The 11,313-nt window shown below is 45.3% G+C and overlaps 1 protein-coding gene across 1 annotated transcript; it reads right to left on the reverse strand.

Annotated features, from left to right (window-relative positions):
- Positions 1-1,328: 1,328 nt before the first annotated feature.
- Positions 1,329-9,757, reverse strand: LOC114166938. Its single transcript, XM_028051825.1, has 9 exons — positions 7,091-9,757; positions 6,581-6,904; positions 6,111-6,481; positions 5,690-5,966; positions 5,289-5,602; positions 4,665-4,750; positions 3,613-3,695; positions 3,055-3,214; positions 1,329-1,651 (listed from the first exon to the last, which is right to left on the reverse strand). The coding sequence occupies exons 1-9, from the start codon at positions 9,755-9,757 to the stop codon at positions 1,329-1,331; spliced, it is 4,605 nt and encodes a 1,534-aa protein (XP_027907626.1).
- Between the last annotated feature and the right edge of the window lie 1,556 nt (positions 9,758-11,313).

Here is an 11,313-nt window from a genome sequence, read left to right on the forward strand (position 1 = left end):
TTAATTTGTATTTGCATGATCTCATATATGTGAGAAATTATACCATCATCCATAAAAATGTCAAAATGAGTTTCAATATGTCAACCCGGTTCAACACGGGTCGAATCAGGTTAGGTTGAGAAAATTTCATTGTTTTCAAAAGTGGGATGGATAAACTGAACCCGATTCATTTAACCCACAGGTTAAACGGGTTCGAACACGGATTGACCCACAACTCACCAACAACAACACTATTAATTTTTTTTTCAATTTTTAATTTTTTTTATAATTATTTACTACTCCTAATTATATAGGTTCACGATTTGAAATTTTTAAATACTAGAATGTTGCTTAATAATATTTGAATAGTTTGAAATGTTTGATTTATTTGTTTATCAAGTTATTACTTTGACACCCCTTGTAACATCTAGATGGGATATTACTTAAAATAAATAATAAACAACAATTTATTTAACTAAAACCTCATTTATTAACGAAACTATTTTCCCAAAAACCACGAGAAATTTCAAAACTTCAAAACATTAATAATCCAAATATTATAAAACCGTAAAAACTGTAATAAATTACATATAAATTAAACCAAAAACAGTTATAAAATCCCCTCGTGCATTGAGCCCACCCTCCGCAGTTAAGCGTCTCCTGGCTCACCTGTAACATCATCTGCTCCCGGATAATAAATTACCCGATCATCGCCACACACAAACAGATAGGGTGAGCTATGCAAATAAACATAAATAAATATGAAAATAATTTCCAACCCAAACATAAGTACTCATTTGTTTATTTTCAAAATACCTTCTTTCCCACACTCATAACCAATATGAGTTCATGTATGTATTCTAACTCTGAGATTTCATGTGCTTCCAAGACCCTCCTCGCTCGTGGTCCAACCTACAAGCCTATCCCGTTTGTAGTCCTGCTTCACGGACTCTCACGCTCGTTCATCCGAACTCCTCGCTCGGACCCGGACACACATACCCGCCTTTTCTACTATGAACTCCCTCGCTCATAACATTCCCAAGTTGAGCATGAAATGAACTCCCTCGCTCATTCATCCCAACAAGGGTACCTCCGGTGAACTAAACTGTTCACATTCCGCATAGGTCCACCCATCACGAACTCCTCGCTTGTGACTCCAACCAAGCACATCCCAAATCCTAAGGACTTAGTCCATCAAGTTCAAACACCACAAACACATGCATATAACTTCCTAAATTTAGGAAAAAGTAAACAAACCAGCTTATAAAGCACATACAAACATAGAAATTCGCAGCAACTCGCTTAAGCCAGGGACCCTCGCCCAAGCTAAACCATCAGCCTCGCTTAAGCTAGTCCACCTCGCCTGAGCGAGCATGAAACAGTGACTGCACCACCTTGTCTCGCTTAGGCGAGCCCATCTCGCCTGAGCGAGACCCCATTCGCTCAAACACCCAAATCTCCTCGCCTGGACGAGGATTCGCGCTTAACCACACACAACACTCTTCGCGTCCTCGCTTAGGCGAGCCACTCTCGCCTGAGCGAGACTTTGTTTTGCTCAACCCAAACCTTGGTCGCCTGAGCGAAATGCTCGAGCCTAAACCCTGAATGAACTCCTGCAACTCTCGCCTAGGCGAGAGGGAGTCGCTTGGGCGAAACTTGTAAAGTTTCGCCACTGCTCATGCACCAAAGACACCAAAACAATGCCAAATTTACAATGCAATCATTTTCATTCAATCTGTTTCATCAATCAAACTATAAAAACACATTGTAAACATGTTTGGATCCTCAAAACGCATGATTTGGCCATGAATCAAAATAACAGTACCAAAACCCTCATTCCATTCTTATTTCATACCAGAAAGGCTTTGCACTCCACATTCCATTCACAAATTCTCAATTGCAGTGCATATTATACCAAAAAAATCACACCACATAGAATCCAATTTGAGGAACAAAACGCAAAACACAAGCAATATTGGAATACACATAATTTCAGCACGCCTAACCTGAATCCTTGATTAAAAATGGGAAGAAAATGGAGGTTCCTTGGTTCACCAATGCTTTGCTTCACCCTCTCTCCCAATTCAGCCCGTGCACACCCAGAGACTCACCTCTCACTCTCAAATTCGTGCTCCTTTCAAGGGTCCACTATCAGCACTGCCAAAACCCTCTTTTTCCCTAAAAAATGACCTTTTATATGTGTCTCAATTAAGGCTTTAAAAGTAAAAACGAAAATAGGCTTATATAATGGTTTCCAAAAGGACCAAAGCTCAACCATTATGCCAATTCATATTTAGTGATAACCATTATAATCTTATGACTATAATATCACTCACCAGTCACAATTATATTACCAAAACAAAATAATAGGAATAATTCAACCCAACACAACAAGGCATACATAGGACTTGAACCCAAGTCCTCTCAGAGGATCAAGTACTTTCAACCACTTGAGCTAGTACTTTTCCACATCATACAATTAACATTTAATGCTTTCAAAGTTTCCCACCACCCGCATTTATTACTTAATTAATTAATTTCCACGGGTCTTACACCCCTTCACCCACAACTATTTTGGCATTTCCAATAAATACATATTTTTGTTGGATGGTGTTAGTTCACTCATTAATATTTGAGTTTTCCACCCCGTGAAAATTTATTACTATCCATGATAAAAATGTTCATGAAAAATATTCTACAAGAAATAAATGTTTACCTATAAAAAATCGTATGAAATAATGATAATGTTGTTTTCTACCTTTTTATTGGTGTTAAGTTTCATGAACAAAATCAATTGTTGCATAGCTTTTATCTTGTTTAATCTTCAAGTTTATGTTGTTTTTGCATTGTTTTGTATTTTAGTTATTTTATGCTTTTTTACTTTTAATCTTTATTATGAGTGTGTGAAATAAGTCAATAAGAAGCAATTATGGTGGAGAAAAACAAGCTAGAACTCAAGGAAGCATGATTGGTAAGAAATATTGATTTTTCAATAAATACCAATGTTGGGGGGCACCAAAATCGCGCCCAACACTACAAACATGGACAAAAGACTCTCCTATAGGTATATACTACCTTGGACCACCCTCGTCAAGGCTGCAGCCATAGCCTCGATCGCCCTAGCTAGGTCTTGTCCGTCACCCTGAGAAGGTTGAGGAGGAGCTACACGAGGGGGTGCCATATCACTGGACACACAGAAAGCACCATTAGAAACTGGGTTAGACTGGAAACTTATCTGAACACAACAAGGAGGACACAACAAAAGCTAAGCAAACACATAACCCACAGACACTTAGGAACGAAGGCTCTGATACCATAAAAGTGTGACGTCCCATTTTAATAGATTAATCTACCGAATAAAATATCACACAGTTATAACAACGAGAAGCATTCAGATGAACATAAACGTAGAAATGGTAACTGTTACAGTCATCCAGAATTACTTGAAAGGAAACTTAGGCATACCAACTAGTCCTAAGCAAAAGGAAATTTTAAAAGGGTGCAACAGTTTTGCAAAAAGGTTGCCACTAAGGCAACTACTACAAAAGGCCTTATAGCCATGAAACTATTCCTAAGACATCCAGACAGGGAAGTCTAGGCCGCACCGCTGCGTCTCCCCGATCCATCACGAACCTCCCTCTCATCTGCTCCCACCAGAAGGTGATCATCGCAAGAGGGAAAACATAACAGGACATAAACAGAAATGCAAGGGTAAGCTAGTATAACATGAAATTTCGTATAGTGTAAAAGATCAAGTACATAAACATCCACAGTCATACAGCACAAAGGCACATAAATCATGTTATGGCAGACAAGCAAGACACTATGACTCAATTATCCGGATACATATATTAAGATCGGATTCACTGGACGCTTGCACTTGTGGTGGCCTCTACTGCTCTGCAGAGCCATTGCCAATGGGTTTCACCCTACCACTCACAAGGTTAGCCTTTAAGCGTCTAAGGCCATTATCCTGCCAGAGACTAGGGCCTCCCGCTACTCTCACCACTTGGGTCAGATTTCTCTACCTGAGACTCACTGACCCTTTAGAGTTTCGGGATGCGATCCTTACTTGAATCCTTATCTTAACATATACACTACACGCCACCATGGAGTCTCCCCATGGGACTCATGGAATTACGCCTATTTCACCAGAAACATGTTTCATACCATATCCACCACCTTTATCTTGAAACATCCAATTCTCATGCAAGTTCTCAACCAACCAACCAAACTAAATCCATGTGTTATTCATGCCAACATACCAACTTTTAATTCATAAGATTCAAGCAACCATATATATATATATATATATTCACATGCTTTAGGTTTTGAAGCAAAGGGGTAAATAAATAAATCACAACTTCACCCATCAAACAACGAGAGAAAACAGAACTGGAACCCTCCGCCGTCGCAGCCTCGCTCAAGCTAGGAGCAGTCGCCCAGGCGAGAGAAGCTGTCTCGCTCAGGCGACTGGCTCTCGCTTAGGCGAGCCTACAACATTGGGTCTGGAAGGTTTCACGATTTCTCGCTCAGGCGACGCTGTCTCGCCTGAGCGAGCTGGCCTGTCGCCCAGAAATGCAGCCCCTCGCCTGGGCGAGTGCTCGAGGCAGACCCAGGGTGAACGTCCTGCTACTCTCGCCTAGGCGAGACGAGCTCGCTTGGGCGAGAATCGCAGAGCTCACCACTGTCCACCCACATGCAGTGGCGGAAACCACCCAGATCCGCTCCCAAACACACATGCAACTCCATTTCATCCAACAAACTCACACTATGCACGCATACAAACAGACAACGACCAAAAACAGCCAAGGACAACTCAAAACAGATGAATCTAGCTTCCCTTACCTCTTTAAGCACTAGCAAACACAACGGGTTCACACCACGGAACCCCACAGCTTCAGAAAATACAAAAATGAGCTGCAAACACGAAGCCAGGACCAAACAAGGGTACGGAGTTAGATCCCAACCAAACTCATGTGCCCAACAGCGAAAGAAAAGGAAAGACCATGAAAGTTTCCCAGATTTTTACTTACTTGAAGGCCAAAACGAACTTAGCTAGTCAGGTGAGGGAGATCCACTGTGCCCTAGCAGAGGACTTCTGGTTGAGTTGTGGGATGGAGGGGGACCTGCTTCTGTGTAGGGGACAAGAGCCAGAATGAGGGAATAAGGTAGGGTATGGGGTCCTTCTGTAGGGCAGGGCCTTGGGCCTCCGAAAAGGCCAGGCCCAAACTCTATATTACTGAAAAAAAGGCTTACAATATCTCCCCAACAACAAAAATTTTTCGTCCTCGAAAAATTAGACTTACCAGAACAGATGTGGGTATGAACTCCTCATCTCCTCCTCTAGCTCCCAAGTTGCGTCACCTGTCCTCCGGTCCCAGATGACCTTCACAAGACTCGTGGCTCTTCCCTTCTGCTCCTTAACTTGACGATCCTCTATAGCCACGGGCTGTACCACTACCTGGAGATTCTCCCTGACTTCCACATCTTCAGCCTCCAAGATATGCGATGGATCAAAAACATACTTCCGTAGTTGTGAAACATGAAAGACTGGGTGTAGATTAGCCAACTGGGGTGGCAATGCAATCTCATAAGCCACGGGCCCTATCCTCCTCAAGATCTGATACGGACCCAAGAACTTAAGAGACAGCTTCCTTGAGCGGATAGCCCTCCCCACACCAGTGGTTCGGGTCACCCTCAAGAATACATGCTCCCCAGCCTTAAACTCTAGGGGTCTTCTCCTCCTATCAGCATATGCCTTCTGCCGACTCTGGGATGCTTGCAACCTGTCTCTCACCAACTGCACCTTCTCTGTGGTCTGTTGCAACAACTCAGGTCCTACCAAAACCGACTCACCGTCCTGGTACCAACATAAAGGAGTCCTACACCTCCTCCCATACAAAGCCTCATAAGGTGCCATCCCTATACTCGCCTGGTAACTGTTGTTATAGGTAAACTCCACCAGCGGTAACACCTCATCCCAACTACCAAGATGGTCCAAGATGCAAGTCCTCAGCAAGTCCTCCAAGGACTGAATCACCCTCTCTGACTGGCCATCCGTCTGAGGATGATAAGCAGAACTCATCCTCAACCTACTACCCATAGCCTCCTGCAGCGCCTGCCAGAACCTGGAAGTGAACCGGGGGTCTCTGTCAGACACTATGCTACTAGGCACTCCATGAAGTCTCACTATCTCTCGGATGTAGAGCTGAGCCAACTTGGTCATAGACATCCTGAGATTCACAGTCAAGAAGTGAGCACTCTTCGTTAACCGATCCACCACCACCCATATAGCATCATGACCCCTCATGGTGCGAGGCAAGTGGATAACAAAATCCATGGCTATGCTATCCCACTTCCACACCGGAATGTCCAAAGGTTGAAGCGTTCCACCGGGTTTCTGATGCTCCACCTTAGCCTTTTGACAAGTCAAACAGGCCGCTACGAACTGTGCCACTTCCTTTTTCATGCCCTGCCACCAAAAGTTCTCCTTGAGGTCCTGGTACATCTTAGTCATGCCAGGGTGCAGACTAAGACGACTCTTGTGTCCCTCCTCAAGGATCAACTTTCTCAACTCTGCATCCTCTGGTACACAAACTCTGCCTCTGAACCTCAACACACCGTCACTGCCCAAGGCAAACTCCTTGGACTGATTCGTCCCCAGCAACTCTTTTACCTTCTGTAGACTAACATCCGTTGCTTGTCTCTCCCTGATTAAGCCCAAGAAGTCACTAGATATAACCAAGGTGCTACACCTAATGAATTCCGGTTCCAACTCAAACTGTAGCTTCATGTCTCTGAAACTCTCAAGCAACTCCAACTCCTTCATCATCAAGTGTGCCACATGCACGGTCTTCCTGCTCAGTGCGTCTGCCACCACATTCGCTTTCCCTGGATGATAGAGAAGCTCGAAGTCGTAGTCCTTCAGAAACTCTATCCACCGCCTCTGCCTCATATTCAGCTCTTTTTGATCGAAGAGGTACTTCAAGCTCTTGTGGTCACTAAACACACAAAACTGTGCACCATACAAGTAGTGCCTCCATATCTTCAAAGCAAAAACCACCGCTGCCAACTCTAGGTCATGAGTGGGGTAGTTCTTCTCATGAACCTTCAACTGTCTAGAAGCATAAGCCACCACCTTCCTCTCTTGCATCAAAACACACCCAAGGCCCTGATGAGAGGCATCACAATACACCTCAAAGGGTTTACTCACATCCAGAATTATCAGAACTGGAGTACTCGTCAACCTCTGCTTAAGCTCTCTGAAGCTCTCTTCACATCTATCAGTCCATGCAAATGGTTGGTCTTTCCTGGTTAGCTGTGTCAAGGGTGCCACTATCTTGGAGAACCCCTCTATAAATCTCCTGTAGTAGCCAGCTAAACCCACGAAACTTCGAATCTCAGTCACCGACTTGGGACACTCCCACTGTATCACGGCCTCTACCTTAGCTGGATCCACAGCTATACCCTGAGCTGATATAACGTGCCCCAAGAACTGCACCTCTCTCATCCAGAAGTCGCACTTTGACAACTTGGCAAACAGTTGTTTCTCCCTCAAGATACCAAGCACTATCCTCAGATGCTCGGCATGTTCCTCATGCGTCCTGGAGTAGATGAGAATGTCGTCTATGAAGACTACGACAAACTTATCTAGAAACGGACGGAAGATCCGGTTCATGTAGTCCATGAACAAGGCCGGGGCATTAGTCACACCGAATGGCATGACCACATACTCATAATGCCCGTATCTGGATCTGAAAGCAGTTTTCTCAACATCTTCTGCCTTCACCAGAATCTGATGATAACCTGACCGAAGATCAATCTTGGAGAACACAGATGCCCCATGAAGCTGATCCATCAAATCATCTATTCTTGGCAAGGGGTACTTATTCTTGATAGTCAGCTTGTTCAGCTGCCTATAATCCACACACAACCTGGAGCTACCGTCCTTCTTCTTCACAAGCAAAACAGGCGCTCCCCACGGTGAAGCACTCGGCCGTATAAACTGTTTCTCTAGCAATTCCTCTATCTGCTTCTTCAACTCCACCAACTCTGCTGGCGCCATACGGTAAGGAGCTATCGACACAGGACCGGCTCCTGGTACCAAGTCTATGGAGAACTCAACTTCTCTCCTAGGGGGTAAACCCGGTACCTCTTCAGGGAACACATCCTCAAAGTCCCTGACCACCGGTATTACTGTTATCCTCTCCTCTTTCTCAACTTCCATCCTGGCAAAGACCATATAACACTGCGCGCCGCTCTGAATTTCCTTCATAACCTCATTAGAAGACAACAACTCAGGCTCCTCTGAGTTTGAGAACAACAGCTTCTTCTCCCGGCAGTCGATGAGAACGTGATTGGCAGAGAGCCAATCCATTCCCAAGATCACGTCAAGCCCTTGCAGAGGGAGGCATATAAGATTGACTTTGTATACGCGTCCCTCTACCTCAACTGAACATCTAGAACACATTGAAGAAGTCCTAACTAACCCAGATGCCGGAGTCGATACCACGAGATCAAATTGTAGCTCACACACCGACAGACCCAACTCCCGCACACAAGACTCTGACACAAATGAGTGTGTCGCTCCAGAATCAAAAAGCACGCAACAAGATTTTCCAGATATCACACAACAACCAGTAACTAGGTTACCTGAACCTGCTGCCTCTGACCCGGTCATAGCAAAAACCCTGCCTGTAGCCTGAGGCCTGCTGCCTCCTCCTCTCTGCTGAGTCTGACCAGACGTCTGGCTCGGAGTCTGTGGTGAGGGTCGTGCTACTGCCCCTCTCCTAGAAGGACAATCCTTGCCGAAGTGGCCTACCCTGCCACATAGGTTGCATCTGCGGAAACCTGGAAGTTGTGGGCAGAAATTCTTCGCATGCGGTCCTCCGCAATGGTAACACTGTATCCTGCCGGGCGGGGAAGAGAAACCTCCAGATCCCTGTGGCTGTGGATGGGGTCTAGCATAAGGCTTCCTCCTTTCTTCAACTCGTGGCCTGGACCCAGATGGTCCGCTAACTCTCTGTTGTGGCTGCTGCTGAGCTTCCACTTCTACCTTCATGCGCTCCATGACCCTGGCCTTTTCCACTAAGGCCGCAAAGTCCTTGATGGACAGCGGGGCCACCATCAACCGAATGTCTCCTCTGAGACCATTCTCAAACTTCCTGCAACGCCACTCCTCATCTAGTGGCATGGTGTAGAAACGTCCCAGATGCTTGAACTGCTCGGCATACTCGGCATACTCGGCCACTGACTTGTTTCCCTGCGTCAGCTGGAGGAATTCTACCTCCTTAGCGTACCTCACGCTATCAGGGAAATACTCAGACAAGAACCTCCTCTTGAAGGCTCTCCACGTGATGTCCTCATGCTTCTCTTCCATCACCAGCTTCATGCTGGCCCACCAATGCTCAGCCTCTCCAGTGAGCATGTAGACAGTGAAAGCAAGCCTGCTTTCATCCGGGCACCTCTTGGCATCAAAGATGCGCTCCATGTCCTTCATCCATTGGTCCGCCTGATCGGGACTCTTCTTGCCATCAAACTTGGCAGGTTGGTGCTTTAAGAAATCTTCCAAACTCCATTCAGGGGGTGGAGGTTGGGGATGAGGACCATACATCGGTGCACCAGCAGCATTCTCCCCTAACTGACGGAGAGCATCCACATGCTGCCTCTGTGCGTCCTCAGCAGCCTGCCTAGCAGCTTCCATCTGCTGCATCATGAAGTTCTGCTGCTCAAGAGAGGCTTCTTGGCGCTGCATCGCCGCCTCATGCTGTTGCATCATAGCATTGCTCTATTGCGTCAAGGCTGCAGCCATAGCCTCGATCGCCCTAGCTAGGTCTTGTCCGTCACCCTGAGAAGGTTGAGGAGGAGCTACACGAGGGGGTGCCATATCACTGGACACACAGAAAGCACCATTAGAAACTGGGTTAGACTGGAAACTTATCTGAACACAACAAGGAGGACACAACAAAAGCTAAGCAAACACATAACCCACAGACACTTAGGAACGAAGGCTCTGATACCATAAAAGTGTGACGTCCCATTTTAATAGATTAATCTACCGAATAAAATATCACACAGTTATAACAACGAGAAGCATTCAGATGAACATAAACGTAGAAATGGTAACTGTTACAGTCATCCGGAATTACTTGAAAGGAAACTTAGGCATACCAACTAGTCCTAAGCAAAAGGAAATTTTAAAAGGGTGCAACAGTTTTGCAAAAAGGTTGCCACTAAGGCAACTACTACAAAAGGCCTCATAGCCATGAAACTATTCCTAAGACATCCAGACAGGGAAGTCTAGGCCGCATCGCTGCGTCTCCCCGATCCATCACGAACCTCCCTCTCATCTGCTCCCACCAGAAGGTGATCATCGCAAGAGGGAAAACATAACAGGACATAAACAGAAATGCAAGGGTAAGCTAGTATAACATGAAATTTCGTATAGTGTAAAAGATCAAGTACATAAACATCCACAGGCATACAGCACAGAGGCACATAAATCATGTTATGGCAGACAAGCAAGACACTATGACTCAATTATCCGGATACATATATTAAGATCGGATTCACTGGACGCTTGCACTTGTGGTGGCCTCTACTGCTCTGCAGAGCCATTGCCAATGGGTTTCACCCTACCACTCACAAGGTTAGCCTTTAAGCGTCTAAGGCCATTATCCTGCCAGAGACTAGGGCCTCCCGCTACTCTCACCACTTGGGTCAGATTTCTCTACCTGAGACTCACTGACCCTTTAGAGTTTCGGGATGCGATCCTTACTTGAATCCTTATCTTAACATATACACTACACGCCACCATGGAGTCTCCCCATGGGACTCATGGAATTACGCCTATTTCACCAGAAACATGTTTCATACCATATCCACCACCTTTATCTTGAAACATCCAATTCTCATGCAAGTTCTCAACCAACCAACCAAACTAAATCCATGTGTTATTCATGCCAACATACCAACTTTTAATTCATAAGATTCAAGCAACCATATATATATATATATATATATATATATATATATATATATATATTCACATGCTTTAGGTTTTGAAGCAAAGGGGTAAATAAATAAATCACAACTTCACCCATCAAACAACGAGAGAAAACAGAACTGGAACCCTCCGCCGTCGCAGCCTCGCTCAAGCTAGGAGCAGTCGCCCAGGCGAGAGAAGCTGTCTCGCTCAGGCGACTGGCTCTCCCTTAGGCGAGCCTACAACATTAGGTCTGGAAGGTTTCGCGATTTCTCGCTCAGGCGACGCTGTCTCGCCTGAGCGAGCTGGCCTGTCGCCCAGAAATGCAGCCCCTCGCCTGGGCGAGT

The sequence above is a fragment of the Vigna unguiculata genome, chromosome 10 (genome assembly GCF_004118075.2).
Source record: "Vigna unguiculata cultivar IT97K-499-35 chromosome 10, ASM411807v1, whole genome shotgun sequence".
Lineage (NCBI taxonomy): Eukaryota > Viridiplantae > Streptophyta > Magnoliopsida > Fabales > Fabaceae > Vigna > Vigna unguiculata.